This window comes from Tachypleus tridentatus, chromosome 13, assembly GCF_004210375.1.
Source record: "Tachypleus tridentatus isolate NWPU-2018 chromosome 13, ASM421037v1, whole genome shotgun sequence".
Taxonomy (NCBI): domain Eukaryota; kingdom Metazoa; phylum Arthropoda; class Merostomata; order Xiphosura; family Limulidae; genus Tachypleus; species Tachypleus tridentatus.
Genome location: NC_134837.1, coordinates 16,505,739 through 16,523,766, shown reverse-complemented (window position 1 = coordinate 16,523,766; position 18,028 = coordinate 16,505,739). Strand labels below are relative to the sequence as shown.

Below are 18,028 nucleotides of genomic sequence, written 5' to 3'. Positions count from 1 at the left end.
TAATTATCAATTTGATAGAAGTAGGCTTAGCCTCTGCAATGATGTTCTAGCTAATGATCAATTTGATAGAGGTAGGCTTAGCCTTTGCATGTTGTTATGTTTCACTTTATGGTCTATGTAGTACAGCTTGCTTACATCTTTACTTATAAACAATCTATAAAGGTGGAACTACATGTTTATTGCCCATGACGTCTCACTTACAGTTCATGACTTTGCACTTCAGAGTGTAGTATGAATACCAGAACTACCTGGAACTCGTGTTTATATTTGAAACTAAGATGCTGATTCCATCAGGAGGTATCGTTGACCACTGTTCTACAAAGAGTCCTTTTTTTTGACATTTTTGTGTCTGATGTCGCTTAGTGGAATGTGGCACATCTCCCATGAGGATTCCATGCATGATTGATGGGACTGACATATTTCGAGTATGCTTATCACTTCATTCAAGAAATGTGCTAACAAGCGTAGAACTAACAGAAATGCGTAAATTATCGTTTAATAAAAAGAAGTTAGAATACTTATACCAACATTATGAAACGCTACAGGGCCGATAGGTGGTCCTTATTGTGTTTAACATTGTATGTATTCATCAATTACGTATTTCCAAATGTTTATTCTTACCGATACCATATTACCATCGCCATCATATTATATGTTTCCATCACCATCATATTATATGAGAATACAACTGTTATCTGGCTGTAAGATACAACGTGTCTCTTCTGATGTCTCACATACCTAAGGTGACAACTGAGACAAGACTATGTGAGCGATTTTCTTGCTATACAAAAAAATATCGTAAGTGGTTTTCCTTTAACGTCGCGTGCACTGTCTGCCAGCGATAGTGATGCGTAACATAAAGAGGCAAATGTTGTTTTATTTTTTTAAATAAAACATTTCTAAATATACGTTGTAATTATTTGCCGCCTCTTATATAACATTATTGAAAACGATAGATCTTTACTTTTCATGCATACATTACGAATTAGAGTTTACGATATGACGTTTTGTCTTTAGAATTGTTAATGGCCTTGTCGTAGTAACCTTTTATAGGATATTAAACAGTTGCAATGAAATATGGAGATCATGAATTACTCTGTCCTTAAGGTTGAGCTGACGAAAACAGCTGTAAATGGGTTGAAACCAATTTAGTGTCACCAGAAGTAGGCGATTAGAACCTCTGAATGAAGGTATTGTGAAATAATACCAAATGACTACTTGAAATTAGAAATATATTATTATTATTACACATGAATAAACGTAGCAAGTTGAAGTCTCACCCAATTCTTACTCCAATAAGCCTAACACGTTGTGATGTCAATACTGTCTTGTTCTTCTCAAGTTGTAAGAGTTGAATGTGAATGCTTCGTTTTAAAACTATGATAAATATACATAGTTACGTCAAATAAATTATATTTGCAGAATATTTATTATTTTTGTTTTCTTACATAATATAAGCAATTGTTTATATATCAATCCTTTTGGATATATATATATGTTCACAACTTATATTTCGTATCATTTTGATAGTATAAACTGTACACCCACTGAGTGGGTGAGAAAAGATACTGTTAATATACTTCCTTTCCACTGCAAACAACTGTTCCATCATCTTAACTGAGATCAGTTTGTTAAAATTTTCATTCAAAATTAAAGGAAATGGAGACATATAAAAGTGCATGACATAATTCTAAGTGCTTTATGATGTCATAATTTAGAAAAAAATATTCATGGAAAGTTAAAACATTCAAGATTTTATATAGAATATATTATTTTATGTCATTTCCCTGTTTCATGTGCAGCGATAAGTATACGGATGTACAATACTAAAATCAGGGGTTCAATTCCCCTCGGTGGTCTCAGCAGATAGCCCGATGTGGCTTTGCTATAAGAAAACACATACACACTCCAGTTTCATATTTGTAACATTACTGCAATTCGAAAGAGTAATTCTGATGTTTCTTTTCATTTGTTTCAAAAAATCCTTTCGTACGTTTACAACTCTGATTTTATAACATTTTCAACGTATTTTAAATGCGTTGCAGAAACGAAACCTCATAACTTCTACTTATACCTACTCCCAATTTCTGCGGAATTGACATGTGTCTTCCTTTTTATATATATTTCTTACTCTCGGTATTAAGTGTTTAACGTTGTTTCTTTTGCAAATATTTTGAGGTCAATTGCACTTTCTGAGAACAATGTTTTAGGTAATGTGGTGACTTTGGAATTACTCTCTCTATCAATGACTGTGGTCAGTTTAATGTATGTTATTGCCAAGCACCATGTTTTCTGCGAACTGCGGGAAAGTCTTCCTTAGACCAAACATCTCGGGCTGAGCATGACCAGGAGGTTATGGCACTCGACTCGTAATCCCATGGTCACAGATTCGAATCTCCGCCGCACCAAACATGCTCGCCCTTTCAACCATGGGTGCGTTACAATGTGACAGTCAATCCCTCTATTCTTTGGTAAAAGAGTAGCCAAGTGTTGGCGGTGGGTGGTGACGACTAGCTGTCTTCCCTCTAGTCTTACACTGCTAAATTAGGGACGTGTAGCGCAGATAGTCCTCGTGTAATTTGCGCGAAATTCAAAACAAACCAAGCCAAACATCTCTACAAACGTTCCACAGCACACGAACATTCGTTTCCAAGACCACATTTCAACAGATACATTAAAACACTAAAATATATCAGAATTACACAAGATGGATTGACAGGTATGTGGAAGAATGTGATTGTTCTGATTCCAAATTTCAACCATTTTCTCAAAAGGAATATCGTTGTTTTCAACTTGTAAGTTTTTCTTGTTAACAATACACAAAAGAATATGTCCAGATTTATCACAATGGCTACTGAAGACGGAGGATTCAGTTTATAGATTAGCCATTGTACAAGTGGACTCGATGTGTACAATAATATTTCTTAAATTCCCTGTTGTGCGAGTTTCTACTTTGGCACGAATTTACTATTATACACTTATTTTAATATCGATATTTGTTTCAGTTAAATATATATTTCAAAATGCACGCAACTTATGCTATTAAATGCGTACATGTACTGCGAAATTTCCGCCTATTCACTAGATCTACAGAAGATTCTTGAGTGTAAGGCTTACATTTTACGAAAGCACCACCGTGTCAATAGTGTTCTTGGGCCAACTGAAATTTCTAGACATTTTCTCAAAGTTTCTAAATCTTAACCAACGCGAGGCGCCAAGTGACAGTACATATTGTTGGTTTGTTACAGTTGCTTTACTATATCTTCAGAAGCTCTAACTGTTTTAAACACTTATTAATTGGAATATTATAGATATTTTATCAAGAACGTTAAAAGATTTCGAATATTACACATCGTTTAACTTCAGCTCATTAACTTCGAAAATTAGTATTTTTACGTAAACATTAAATAACTTCAGTAGCGAAACTCTCGTCGTGTAATAAGCGAAAACTGAAGAACTCAGAGCTAACTAGCTCCCCATTAAGTAAATTTACCGATATTGACTCGAAATTAATTCACTCATTGTGAACCTTCGATAAGATATCACGGAAGTTTTGAATAGAATAGAAGACTCGATATTCTTTGTATGTTTGTAAAAACTTTGTATATGAATCATTATGTGTAATAACCATTATTATAAGTTGTACTGTTATTTCTATATTAAAATGCATTTGTATTAAGAAAGAAAACTGTCAATAGTAATCTTGTTGGCAAATATCATAAACCTCGACCTTTAATTAATTTCGAAATTAATATTAAAATTCAACTAATTTCAGGCTATTTCGAATTATAATACGTAAAATAATCAATTGGAAGCTCTTTTGTGATAATTTACAATATGTAACAACATCCATGGAAGAAAAATATTGTCTTTTAAAATAAATAATTTGTCCATTTACTATTAATTATCATTTGGTTACAACAATGTTTTTCATTGTTATTATATTTTTAACGTTTGTGGGGAGCTTCGGTCACTTCTTATCAACAGTTCTTAAAAGATTCTAGATGAAACTGTAATCATTCATGGTATACAGAGTAAAAAATATCCCACGAACTTGGAATTACAGCTTACCAATAAATTTTGTTTGTTTGTTTGTTTGTTTTTTGAATTTCGCGCAAAGCTACACAAGGGCTATTTGCGCTAACTCTCCTTAATTTAACAGTGTAAAACTAGGGGGAAAACAGCTAGTCATCACCACCAACCGCCAACTCTTGGGCTACTCTTTTCCCAATGAATAGTGGGATTGACCGTCATATTATAACGCCCTAACGGCTGAAAGAGCGAGCATGTTTGTGTGAGCGGTATTTGAACTTTCAATCGTCAGATTACGAGTCGAGTGCCTTAACCTCCTGGCCATGCCGGCTCCATATAACATGAAATTAAATCATTCATTCTTTTACAGGTGTTTGCAAGGAATCAAGCAAAATATATTTTCAGATTTTGGAAGAGAAAAACCAATGTTTTAAAATTCGTAGAATTTCCTGATATAAATGACAACAGAAGATAATAAAACGATGGATTCGGTTCTCCCGCAACTCAACAGAATATTCATATCAGAGAACATTTTCTGATATAGAAATGTCACTATTTGACATATCTGTTTAAAGACGAGTTTAGTCCATTAGTAGCACAGTAGTATGTATACGAACTTACAACGCTAGAACCTAGGTTTCGATACCTGTGGTGGGCAGAACACAGACAGCAGTTGTATAGCTATGTGCTTACTTACGAACAATGAAGACTTTGTTCTTTGTTTCCATATAGCGACATGAGTTATGTATAATGTATCATAATGTATTTGACTTGTGACAACTTCAAGAGTCAACAGTGTTTTCATGCAATGTTTAACAAAAGAACTGTTGTGTTTGATATAATGATAAGATATAAAATGCATATAAATTAGAACATATTTTTAAACATTCTCTCTGCATCTTACATATATTTAACTTTTGTTGAAATAAGAAGGCAAACATAATTATCACTTAACTTTACCATTCATGCCACGGCGAAGGTCCTACAAAATAACAATCTATAAACATGTGTGTGTAATGTTATATAAATTACATCCGAGTTTGATTCTTTTACATATAAACTAACATGAATCAGAATCACAAAGATTCCAAGTTAATGTACTGTATGGATGATCACATCAGTTAGAATATTTTGTTTAAAGATTTATGTATGAAAAACTATATTTTACAAGACTTCATAGACTGTAAATTAGGTTAATATTTGTGCAAACGTATAAACACCTTGTGGCTACGAAACATGCTATCTAAATAGTCACTTTGTAACAAACTCGATGAAACAAAAATATTAATTTTACTTTTTGAAACACTTGTTATAATTAAGTGAATTTACAACCGTACATTTTTTTATCGTTTAGACATGATTGTTTGTTTGTTTGTTTTTCTTTAATTTCGCGCAAAGCTACATGATGGCTATCTGCGCTAGCAATCCCTAATTTAACACTTTAAGACTAGAGAGTGAGGCAGCTAGTCATCACCATCCACCGCCAACTCTTGGGCTACTATTATACGAGTAGTGGGATTGATCGATGCATTATAACGCCCCTACGGCTGAAAGGGCGAGCATGTTTGTTGTGACGGAGATTCGAACCCGCGACCCTCAAATTACGAGTCGAGTGCCGAAGCCACCTGGCCATGCCGAGCCTCGTTTGAACATTAAATGTTATCTTATGTTTTTATGTGATGTGAAACTATTGTATGAATATTTAAAGTTAGCATGGAATACAATCGTTGACGCAGGTTGTAAATTAAGGATAAGCATGTTAAAAGATCATGAATTATTCTATAGAAATATTCAGACTGTAATAAATAAATCATAAAATATTAATATTTATGTATTCAGCTACGTTGCTGGTTATTAAATAGATGGATATGGAAGTAAAAATTGGCTCTAACGATAATGCAAGATATAATTTTGTGTTAAAATTTATAGAGAATGAAACAGTAATATTTTATTGTTTTGTTTGTTTTGAATTTCGCACAAAGCTACACGAGGACTATCTGCGCTAGCTGTCCCTGATTTAACAATGTAAGACCAGAGGAAAGGCAGCTAGTTATCATCACCCACCGCCAACTCTTGAGCTACTCTTTTACCAACGAATAGTGGGATTGACCGTCACACTATAACGCCCCCACGGCTGAAAGGCGAGCACGTTTGGCGCGACGGGGATGCAAACCCGCGACCCTCAGATTACGAGTCGCACGCCTTAACATGTTTGGCCATGCCGGGCCTATATTATTTTGCATAACGTGGCGTAACAACTGAGTCCAGACAGGACTTGAACTACCCTCAACTGGTCTGGTTGTGAACAACATTACAAAATTTCAGCTCATAGAATTGAATGAACTGCACTGACTGTTGACACTTTACACAATTGACCTTCCATCCATCCCCTTTAGAAACGACGCATTCTATGGATGCAAGACAGGATCTTTAACTTCTCACACACATTTAGTGATATGCTCTTCGAGCATATAACTTCTAATATTCTCTGATGGAGCTCCAGTGGTTTTATTTTTAGGTTTATTTTCCTTTGTTTCTTAAACGAGTTCTTTGAAGATGGATTCCACGTGTGATGGAAGTTATGTAGAAAGTTTCTTAAGATGTGTTGTCTTAGAAACTAGTTATACTGAAAACTTCAAGTGTGAAAAATAGTATTTAATTATCGCCCTCAGATCATCATCCTTATAGATTGGGATTAGCTCATGGGATTGTAATATACTGATCATAACACATACACTTCAATGATAAAAACTGTCTAGGTATATCTTATTTTATTATTCTGTCCTATTCTTTAATGTATTAAAATGGTTAGCGTGCCGGGCTGCGCGTCGGAAAAATCAACGTTTAGAAACGATGCCACTGAAGACTAATCTCAGTTTACGCCATGGAAGAGTCATGAAGTCATGCGGTTATTCGGTTTAAAAGGCCTAATTAAACCCTCATAGCGGCACGCGCTTCTGGCTGGCTTCGTACCCTCTGTATAGTTGTTTAAAAACAGGAAAAACCTTACTTAAACCAGAGGATTCTCTAATATTGCCACATGTGTATAAAGCACGATTCATTTAATTTATGCTTCACCTACCAAAGTGCACTTCATTCTCTTAACCCTTTTCATATCTTTAATTTTAAAGAACGCCTGAACATTGAAACAGCATTTCAGTATTTTAACCTTTTATTATCTTATTTCGTTTGTTTTTTTTTCTTTTACATTAAGAATCGGAAGAGGATTTTAAAATGTGGATTTGTTGTTGTTGAGGGTTTTCCTTTTCTCTCGCTTTCTTTTATTTTCAATAAGTTTCTTGGATGAAGAAACTTCCTCTTTCACTCATTAGGTAGAAAAAAAAGACAGTTTAACAGAAATGTTTGTTGGTTTCCGCTTTATTGGTTAATATCACAAATGGCTATTTTGTATCACAGGTCCAGAAAAAGTCGAAATGTCTCGAGAGCCACAGAAAAACACTTTTAATTGCTACAAAAGTTCTTTCGGAACATGTATTTTTATCTGTTTCAAATCCTGAGCAGAAATCTCATGTATTTGTTATGAACTATTTATATCGTCGTATTTTCAACACAAATTGTTTGCAGCTTCGTATATCTAAACTTAATCAAATCTAGCAGTAACGTCAATACAATGAAAATAATAATACTTGTATTTCTACGTTCCTAGAAGGTTGTTTTTTTCTGCCACTTCTCTGGCCACTGTGACAAGTGAATTATGCGATATTTTATGAATATCTTTCGAACAAGACGTTTCATAGAGAAACAAAACGTAAGAAATGCGTGATTTATTTGAAAGTGTTTTTCATATACCAACTATCTTCAAATACATTATTGATCTCCTAATTACAGAATAGGTTAAAATGGGTCAGTTGAAATATTTCATAATCAGTATTTTAATAAATACAATAAATTTTAGAATCAGGAAGCGAATCTTTCCCCAACAGACCAAACCTGATATGAATCCTAATCTGACATTTATTCACTTTCGTAGCCAACTTTCAGGAAAGGACTATCAAACATTTATGTTATTTTATGGAAAAAGATTTGGTTCCACAAAGATAGTTTTTTTTTCCATTCGACAGAATATTGAAATTTATATACGTTATAACGATATTTCGAACTTTGTATGAAGTGCATTTCAAAGTTTAAGCAAAATTGCTAATGCTATTTAAATCGGTCTCCCAAGTGGTTCAGCGGTAAGTCTGCAGGCTTATAACACTAAAAATTGGTTTCGATATCTGTGGTGGGCACAACACGGATAGCCCATAAGTAAGCTGTTCAAAACGTTTTATTACTATTATTAACATTACAGTTAAGTTGATTTATACATGAAAATATTTCGTAATGTTTAAGAATTTTATCCAATAGATCATTTTGTTTCTTTCAAATGTACCATTTTATTGAAATAAAAGTTTTGTAATCGTATGAGTAACTCTGTCTACTTGTTAAGGCTGGCTATTATACAAATATCTTTTATAGTATCCCAATGAATAAAAACAACACTTTAATGTTCAATAAAATATGTTTAATTATTAGACGATTAAAGGTTCCTAGTAAGTTATTATTCAGCGCTAATTATGTTTAAAATAAATAGGACGTTCAAAATCGGTTTCTTTAAATTGAATGTTTCGATTTCGAAACATTCAATTTGGTTTTTATTATAAACAAAATAGCATCTCCACTGCATGAACACAGAATCCAGTGGTTAAGCCGCTCGAATCGTAATTCGAGGGTTGTGGGTTCGAATCCCCGTCGCACCAAACATGCTCGCCTTTTCAGCCGTGGGGTCGTTATCGCGTAACAATCAATCTAACTATTAGTTGGTAAAATAATAGTCCATGAGTTGTCGGTGGATGGTGATGGCTAGCTGTCTTTCCTTTAGTCTTACACTGCTAAATTAGGAATGGGCAACGCAGATAGCTCTCGTGTAGCTTTGAGCGAAATTCAAAAACAAAAGCATGAACATAACAGAAACAAAATAGAAATTTCAATCCAATTTATATATATATATATAACGATAAATGTGATAATGTTTTATTTCTGTAAGAATAAGCCATCTGAGTTTTACAAGACTTCTCAAAAGCGCACTGGATGGAGTGTTTTAAAAACATTTTTTAGGGATTTGCAGTCGTATTTATTCTCCGCCGAACTAATTCAGAAAAATCTACTTATATCATTTTTAACACAAATTTCAACATAAACTGCAGTGTAAATCATTTTTGCAACAAAGAAAAAGATGAATTATGGGTAAAAATTATCATTTATACGAGGTCTGTTTTTTTCTGCATATAATTAGGAGAGATCTTTTAACACCAGTTGTAAGTAAAAATTCCTCCCCTATATTTACTTGGTTTTCCTTGTTCTCAAACCGTACTGAAGATATTCCATATCGTGAAGTTACTTGTCATGTGTAAAGTAACATTAAAAACAGTTTTGAACAACTGTAATGTGTAATATAGTTATTTTATTTTAGAAAAACAATATGCTCAATTCTTTTCTTTTATTTAATTTTTAATAAGCACGTCGCGTTAAAACCTTATCCAGGCATGTACAATCAGAGTGTGTTGAAATATTTAAGACACACAGCGTTTTACTTTGGATTGTAGTATCTTACATTTTTTCGTGTGTGTTCTAGGACTAATATCACGATTAGTGCTAAACATTCGTTTTTTTGAAGAATTAATAATTCTACAAAATAAATAGAACAAAACAAAATTTGCCTGTGGCGCCATCTTCAAGAGACCATTACAAGCAGCACTGCAAATCGATTGATGGGGTATTTAAAGCAGTCGTGTTTTTATCCCTCAAACATTTCGTCTGGCCACAGAGATCGTGTAAGAGATTTCAGTATCTCCAGTCTTATGAGGATTCTGTTACAAACTCATTCTGTGTACAGACGTTTCGAGCTTTTTAATGACCCTAAAAATTAAAAATATGGCATATACCTACCTTGTCTTATTTTTCCTTCTTCACCTGTGGCCAGAGTTCAGCGGAGCACACGTTCGTCAAAATCCAGCTTCTAAGGAAAAGCCATACGGTAAGTAGGTTTGCTTGTACATAATATATACTTTGATCCATTGTTTTAATGTTATTATGGAATTCCAGAACTCGGAGAGAAAACACAAATTCTCATAAAACGTGCCTCTAGCAAAACGTATTTCTTACTCAATTAAATTACTTTTAGGTGGTTTATATCACTCTTTTTGTCTCATGAAATAGCATATGACTTAGTGGTTATGACACGAACATTTCTCTATCCCAAAATGCCTCAACGTGGTTTTCAAGACAGCAGTAATATCAGCTGTTTCTATAAGTAATGTGTTAGATTCATCAGATTAGAGAGTAATAGAAAACAGAGTTATCGATTTGAAAGATATCATATTGTTCATAGATTGGCTAAATGGCCAGATAAAAGATATTTTACCTGTAACTGTACCTAATTTTGAATTATCGGAAGCATACACCACCATAAAGTCTTTTGTCTATCTCTTTAATGGCCCGGCACGGCCAGGTGGATTAAGGCGTTCGACTCGTAATCCGAGGGTCGCAGGTTCGAATCCCCGTCGCATCAAACATGTTCGATCTTTCATCCATGTAAGCATTATAATGTTACGATCAATCTCCCTATTCGTTGGTAAAAGTGTAGTCCAAGAGTTGGCGGTGGGTGGTAATGACTAGCTGCCTTCTCTCTAGTCCTACACTACTAAATTTAGCTTTGCGCGAAATTCAAAAACAAACAAACTACCTGTTTAAACTGCACAACAAAATAGACTCACTTTTTATACTGCAATGACAGCAGAAAATACATGAATGTCAAATTGCATCACAACTGCAATAAAAATCATAATTATTAAAATAATATATATATACTTGTATATGTGTAATGTTCAAAATACCTTCCTTATTTTGATGTATTATTTAGATATTTGTACATTTTATCTGCCTACACTGCTAGAGAGAGTTGAAATTATTTAAGTTTTCGAATTATTTTAGTACTCGCAAATTTCTGTAATCTGCATGAGATAAACTGTGTTATGAGAAGATGAGGTTACGAAAATCTTTCAACGACAACTGAAAATTACGGTTTCGAGCAGTGTCGGCTAATTTAATAATAAAGGTTGACACCCACTAAAATTTTATGTAATTTGATAGTGAATAAAGATGAATGTTTGAATCCTTTAAAACTATACCTAACCATTAGCGTAAAGTGCATTTCGATTACTGTAATTAAGTGTTAATTAGAAGTCAATCTTTGATAATATAATTTAATTACTGAAACAGTTCATTATTCTCTTCTATCCGTAACACAGATAAACTCGGAGATTGGTTCTCTAACTAATTGTTGGTCAGAATTTACTCTTTGTTAGAGTAAAATAATTACTCATTGTTCTTCAATTAAGAAACGTTAAAGACTGTTATTCATACTTCGCCGTTTCATCCATCGTAGAGATAAAATTCAGTCGTTGTTAAGTTAATTCAAATACGGAATAATTTTCAAAATCTGTTCACGTGGCTGTTCCGGTAATTCAGATTTCTTACTGTTAACACGGTAGTTATTACAAATCAGTCATTATTTTATTGTCCGTGAAGTTTGACACTGGTTTTCTTCCTTATCTTCTCAAGAGAAATGCGTATTTACTCCCTAAGTTAACCTAATATTTCTGCTGTTACCGTATGTTAAACTGACAAGTCCAATAATTTTCTATCTACTATAACCGTGTGTTAAACTGACGTGTAATCCTTCTATATCTACTACCGTATTTTAAACTTCAAACTGACATGTAATCCTCTTTTAATTACTTCTATATGTTAAACTATCGTTTTAACTTTCTACATTTACTACTACTACTACTAATTATGTAAGGTAAAATGACATGTTGCCTTCCTCGATCAACTTGTTTATCTTAACTTGGAAAACTAGTTCAGACCGTCATTAGATAACACTTCTCACATATTGATCCAAATCGTTACTTGCTTTAAAAAATGTGTTTTAAGAACGTAAAATTACTGAGGTTAAAAATATGTGTTGGCACTTACGAATTAAAACCGTTTTGCACATTGCTGAAGATCAACCTTATAAAAGAAGCCTAAAAAGTGTATTTCTTATCCTAAACGAGGTTTGGGTTTGACAGTTAAACAACACTGTCCACATAATGTTTACATTCAAGTTCACTGTGACGTAATCACCCTATGTTATCGTTGTCACTGAATATGCAAAGAAGATACATTCGTTTTTCTTTAATATGCGTGTTTTATGCTCAAGTGTGTATCTACAGGAAGGAAAATACACTTTAAATTCTTGGCCGTGTTCACGTTTTGCTCTCCGTGTTTAAATATAATATGCGACCTCAGCATTTTGAGAGTTTTCAAAATATGTAAGGTTTTCGTAAGGTGTTTGCAGTAGACTTCTGAAGTCTGTGTTTGCAAAAGAAAAAGAATGAATACAAGTAAAACGTGAAGAAACTGTTTGCGAGCTACTGGCTTATAATTCTTGTTTGTACATATTTTTAAAGCTTTCCAGTTGCAATATTTGAAGAGGAACAGCCCAACCTGCACTCACACGTTTCACAACATGCAATAGATCAATAGACGTCTTTTTAAAAAACTAATATCAAAAGTTATATATGAAATATACTATACACGTGTTTTGAATTGCGAATCATAATAGAAAGAAATATTTTCTACAATAAACCAACATTAAAAAAAAGATAAATAGACCGGCGTTGTTTTGAATTAACAAATGACGAAATGTAAATATTAATCTCGAATAGATTTATCTGCCATGCGTGTGTTTACCCAGAATCATACAATAACGTCATTTTTTTTTTTTTCTTATTTCTGAGTTACGAGAAAGCATTCAGTCCAATGCTCTATTTAAATATTTTGGTTCACTGAGTCTAAATGTTAGCGATGCCAGCGGCCTCTGTATTCTACTTCTGGATTACATGTAGCTAAGCATCTTCATTGTGATAAGTTAGATGCCTAAAAACGCATATATTAGGTTGCATCGAACACTTGACGTCATGAATCAGATAATAAGGCCTAAAGAGCAACACATTCAGAGGATCTTCTAAAATAACCAATTATTTAAAATAAGCATATTAGTTTTATTCTCTTTTACCATGAAAAAAAAGTTTTAAAAAAACGAATAAGTTATTAATTTACAAAAAGTTTAATATTTGTTTTAAGACATTCGAATAAAACATGTTAATTCCAAATAAAACATGTTTACGTTACACTATTCTAATTCTTTGAAATCCCTAATGGATAATGTAGTGTTTAAAGATATAATAGGCTTAACACTAATGTCCCATCATATGATTAAGTAGCCGAACCTGTTAGAATGAAGGAAAGACAGTGTTAAACACGGTAATATTTCAAGTTGTATGTGCATATCACTGTTTCATATATTTAAATGGATTGCTCTGCTCTTGGTGAGTATTCATCTGTTCTAATGCAGAGTTATTCATGTTTTAAAATATACATGTATTTAGCTGGCTGTTCAGGCCTCTTGTCCGCGTGTGAGATTAACGTAAAACTGCCTGAAGGATACAATGACAAGCTTTCGCCTAGTTGTCAAACCGAAGGTAGGAGCCTGGCATGGCCAGGTGAGTTAAGGTGTTCGACTCATAATCTGAGGGTCGCGGGTTCGAATCCCGCTCGCACCAAACATGCTCGCCCTTTCAGTCGTGCGGACGTTATAAAGTGATGGTCAATCCCACTATTCATTGGTAAAAAAGTAGCCCAAAAGTTTGTGGTGGGTGGTGATGACTAGCTGTCTTTTCTCTAGTCTTACACTGCTAAATTAGAGACGGCTAGCGCAGATAGCCCTTGAGTAGCTTTGCGCGAAATTAAAAAAAGCAAACAAACAAATAAGAACAAACAAACCGAATGTAGTACAATGATGTGATCGTATACATCATATGATCGTGACTCTTTCTTATTCCGAGATATATATTTTCAACTTTAGTCATTTCTTTTAAATTTGTTTTTTTAATCTGACGCAAAGCTATTCGAGAGCTATCTACGCTAGCCGTCCCTAAGTTAGCAGTATAAGACTAGAGGGAAGGCAACTAGTCATCACCACCCATCGCTAACTCTCGGGCTACTCTTTTACCAACGAATAGTGGGATTGACCGTAACATTATAACGCCCTCCAGATTACTAGTCGAGTGCCTTAACCACCTGGCCATGCTGGGCCTTCTTATAAATATTGACAGTAGGTTTATGGTGATAGAATTTTAGTTGGTATTGCAGTGATGATGGCCATTTTAAAACCTAATTGTTAATCGCTAATTATTTCCTACAATAGTATCAGCTATTGCTTGTTTGTGTACATATATATATACATTGTCATTACTTTTAACTTTGATTAATTTAAGATTATCCAAGTTGGAAAACTATCCACCCAACAATCCTGATTTATATAGTTTTTGCACAGATTAGTTTGATAAAAATGTTGAACCGAAATTGCGGTACACATCAAGAACTAACTTCACGCTAATTAGAAAAGGTAAATGTATTTATTTATTTTAATTATTTCTAAATATTTTCTCTTAGTTAAAGATATTTTCTCTCTGTCGCATAAACCTAACTAATAAGTAAATAAATAAACGTACAACAACCAATAAAAATACAACAATATTTCAACTTTACACTTAGCTCTATCTTTATTTTCTAAATAGATATATTTAATAAACGATTCATTCTCATTGAGTAAAGTCTAATCAAAGTTATATAATACCCGATACAGCGACGAACTGTTTTCACGCGTAGCTTTAAATAATCCAGTTAAATATTGAAATCAATGATATATATATATATATATCTTCTTTTTAAATAAGTGAGTTACGAGATAGGCCGATAGGGAAAGGAATTTAATCCGTCATGACAGTAGTGAAGTGCTAAATACGTTATGCAACAACCCCTTAAAGGTAATTATCACACGGATTTCGACCAAATTTAAATGTATACAGGTAATTTATAAAGGTATTTATTGTATGCTTGAGTTGCGGACAGAATCACAGTTTTAAATCATGTACAATTGTTTGTATAAATATAAGTAGTAATATCCCAATTCATTTAGCAGTCAGCGAACACTATGTTAAGCCTAGTTTGATACCCTGAGGATCAGTTTAGTATGTCTGTGTGTGTGTGTGGGGGTGTTTTCTTATTGCAAAGCCACATTGAGCTATCTGTTGAATCGAACCCCGATTTTAGCATTGTAAATTAGTAGACTTATCCCTGTACTAACGAGGGACATCAGTTTGTTAAGATACAACTTCTTAGTTAAAATAATATGCGCATGTGTGAGCGTATAACACTAAGAAATACTTTAATATATACTTGCATACTATAGAGATGTATGTATGTGACTAAGACTAGAATAAATATTTATATCGCTCTTTCCTTTGTAGGTTCTTTTAAATTATATGGTGAAAGTAACTGAACGTTCACCTCCGGTAACAATGACATTCAAGTGTGTTTCTTTCGAAAAGTTCCTACTACTTGTAGGTCTCAATTTACAAATTATGTTCAAAACTATAGCTGTTGTTGTTTTGGAATTTCGCACAAAGCTACTCGAGGGCTATCTGTGCTAGCCGTCCCTAATTTTGCAGTGTAAGACTAGAGGGAAGGCAGCTAGTCATCACCACCCACCGCCAACTCTTGGGCTACTCTTATACCAACGAATAGTGGGATTGATCGTAACATTATACACCCCCACGGCTGGGAGGGCGAGCATGTTTAGCGCGACGTGGGCGCGAACAGGATATAGACAACAATAAGTTTTGATATTTATTATTCTTACCTGTGTTTTCTACAAACTGATGTTTATTAAGAGACGTTTCTATAAACGTAAATAGAAGTACAACCTACTTCCCAGAATGTAAGTTTGTTAGCTCAGTATTTCGCTCTTACAGCTTCATCAGGAGTTATCTATATCCTGCAAGTCCACTAATCCAGGGCCCAGCATGGCCAGGTGGTTAAGGCACTCGACTCGTAATCTAAGGATTGCGGGATCGAATCCCCGTCACACCAAACATGCTCACCATTTCAGCCGTGGGGGCGTTATAAAGTTACGGTCAATCCCACTATTCGTTGGTAAAAGAGTAGCCCAAGAGTTGGCGGTGGGTGGTGATGACTAGCTGCCTTCCCTCTAGTCTTACACTGCTAAATTAGGGACGGTTAGCACAGATAGCCCTCGAGTAGCTTTGTGCGAAATTCCAAAACAAACAAACACTAATCCAGTTTAACCTTCCTAAAATCAAAGTTGATTTCTACCAAATCTTTTCGAAATTAAGACCCAAAATCTCTGGGAGTTTGTTTTTATCTGAAGGTGGAAAACGCTATAAATAATTTTAAGCCTGCCACCAGGTTTAATGAGGTACTTTACACCTTCCAACCCTATTCAAAGGAGCAACATTTAAATTATATTTTTGAATTGAATTTTCCCACCTTCACACCTGTCAATAAATGTCTGGTATTTTTTTCAAAAAAAAACCTTGTTCAAAATCCTTGAATTAAGGAAAATTGAGAAGGGCTCCGGAATGGCCAGGTGGTTAAAGCACTCGACTCGTAATCCGAAGGTCGCAAATTCGAATCCCCGTGGAACTACACATGCTCGCCCTTTCAGCCGTGGAGGCGTTATAATGTAGTGGTCAATCCCACTATTCGTTAGTACAAAAGTAGGCCAAGAATTGGCAGTGGGTGGTGATGACTGGTTTCCTTCCCTCTAGCCTTACATTAGTGACAGCTTGTTTAACAATTTTGATTTCTAACCTTCTAATAATGCGATATAACTGAAAATTGGGAAAGCATGTTAGTTTCCGTGAAGCAGGAAAAAAAATCTAGAATATCGAGCAATCTTTATTTTATGCTTCTATTTAGTAGCGCCTCTGGTGGCAATTTTATGAGTGAAGAATGGTGTTGATCATTGTGTGATAAATGGTTAATAAATAATTGTGTTTATATCGTTATTTCCTACAACCGAAAGAACAAGTTTTTCTACTTCAAATGGTTTCAGTAACAAACACCTATACGGGATAAATCTGTCCAACATCTTCCATTTGAAAGGCTCAAGCAGTTACCCGATACTTCGTGAAATCAGTCTATTTTGCATATGCAAATACATGGAGCTATCTACAAATGCGTTTGTGTTAGTCCTAATAAAGGCCGCACGTCGCTCGTGGGAAATATTAACATTCCCCAACGTCTCAATCACGTGCTTTATTCTCTTCGTTGAAATCTAGTACCATTTTCTAACGCTTTTAGGAGTTAACCAATGACAATCAAACACGTAGAGAAGATATTCACTCTTACGCCAGCCAATGAGAGCGTATCTAGTATCTCCCTAGTCGTTATTCCACCTGCTTGACTCAAAGTCCTCTAATGATTTGTAATGTTATAAGTTATACTGAAACACGGTAGCTTTCTATAGAATAACTGAGGACACTGAGGAAGCCAACAAAGCGGAATGATACAGGACTATTAAACTTTGTTGGATTAACCTCATTAATTTTCTATTTTGTACTTTCTAAAAGTTTTGTTGATTATTGTCACTAGTTGTATTGTTGTGTTTTATCTTGTACTTATTTTTTCTTATGTCTGCGGACTTACACACTAAAAACCAGGTTTCGATACCCGTGGTGGGCAGAGCACAGATAGCCCATTGTGTAGTTTGTGCTTAATTCTAAACAACCAAACAAACAAAACTTATTTTTCTCTTTAAAGAACCGCATAGTTCGGATTAATTCCGTCGGAAAGAGAAATTCTAAATGCAATACCTGAGTAGACAAAAATATTTATTTCTTTAAACACAAATGAAATCATATTTTTACATTAATGTATTATATCCTTGATTTATTGCAACTATTACACAACAGGTTATTCCTGTTCTGTTCAACAAGCAGAATCGCACACGGATTTTATCGTTGTAAACGAAAAGGTTAGTTTTACTCAAGATATTTCTACAAACTGATATATACGTACATATGAG

The 18,028-nt window shown here is 34.2% G+C and overlaps 1 protein-coding gene across 2 annotated transcripts in view; it reads left to right on the top strand.

Annotated features, from left to right (window-relative positions):
* The window catches only part of LOC143238455 (CXADR-like membrane protein), a 204,236-nt gene that overhangs the window by 72,624 nt on the left and 113,584 nt on the right, over nucleotides 1–18,028 (top strand). Inside the window, exon 1 of one of the 2 annotated variants that reach the window (XM_076478701.1) lies at nucleotides 9,813–10,069. The exons of the other annotated variant lie outside the window; for it this stretch is intronic. Coding sequence (XP_076334816.1) covers nucleotides 9,946–10,069 — 124 coding nt within the window. The 5' untranslated portion in view covers nucleotides 9,813–9,945. Of the gene's footprint in view, nucleotides 1–9,812; nucleotides 10,070–18,028 lie in introns of those variants that run through there. 2 annotated transcript variants of the gene reach the window in all.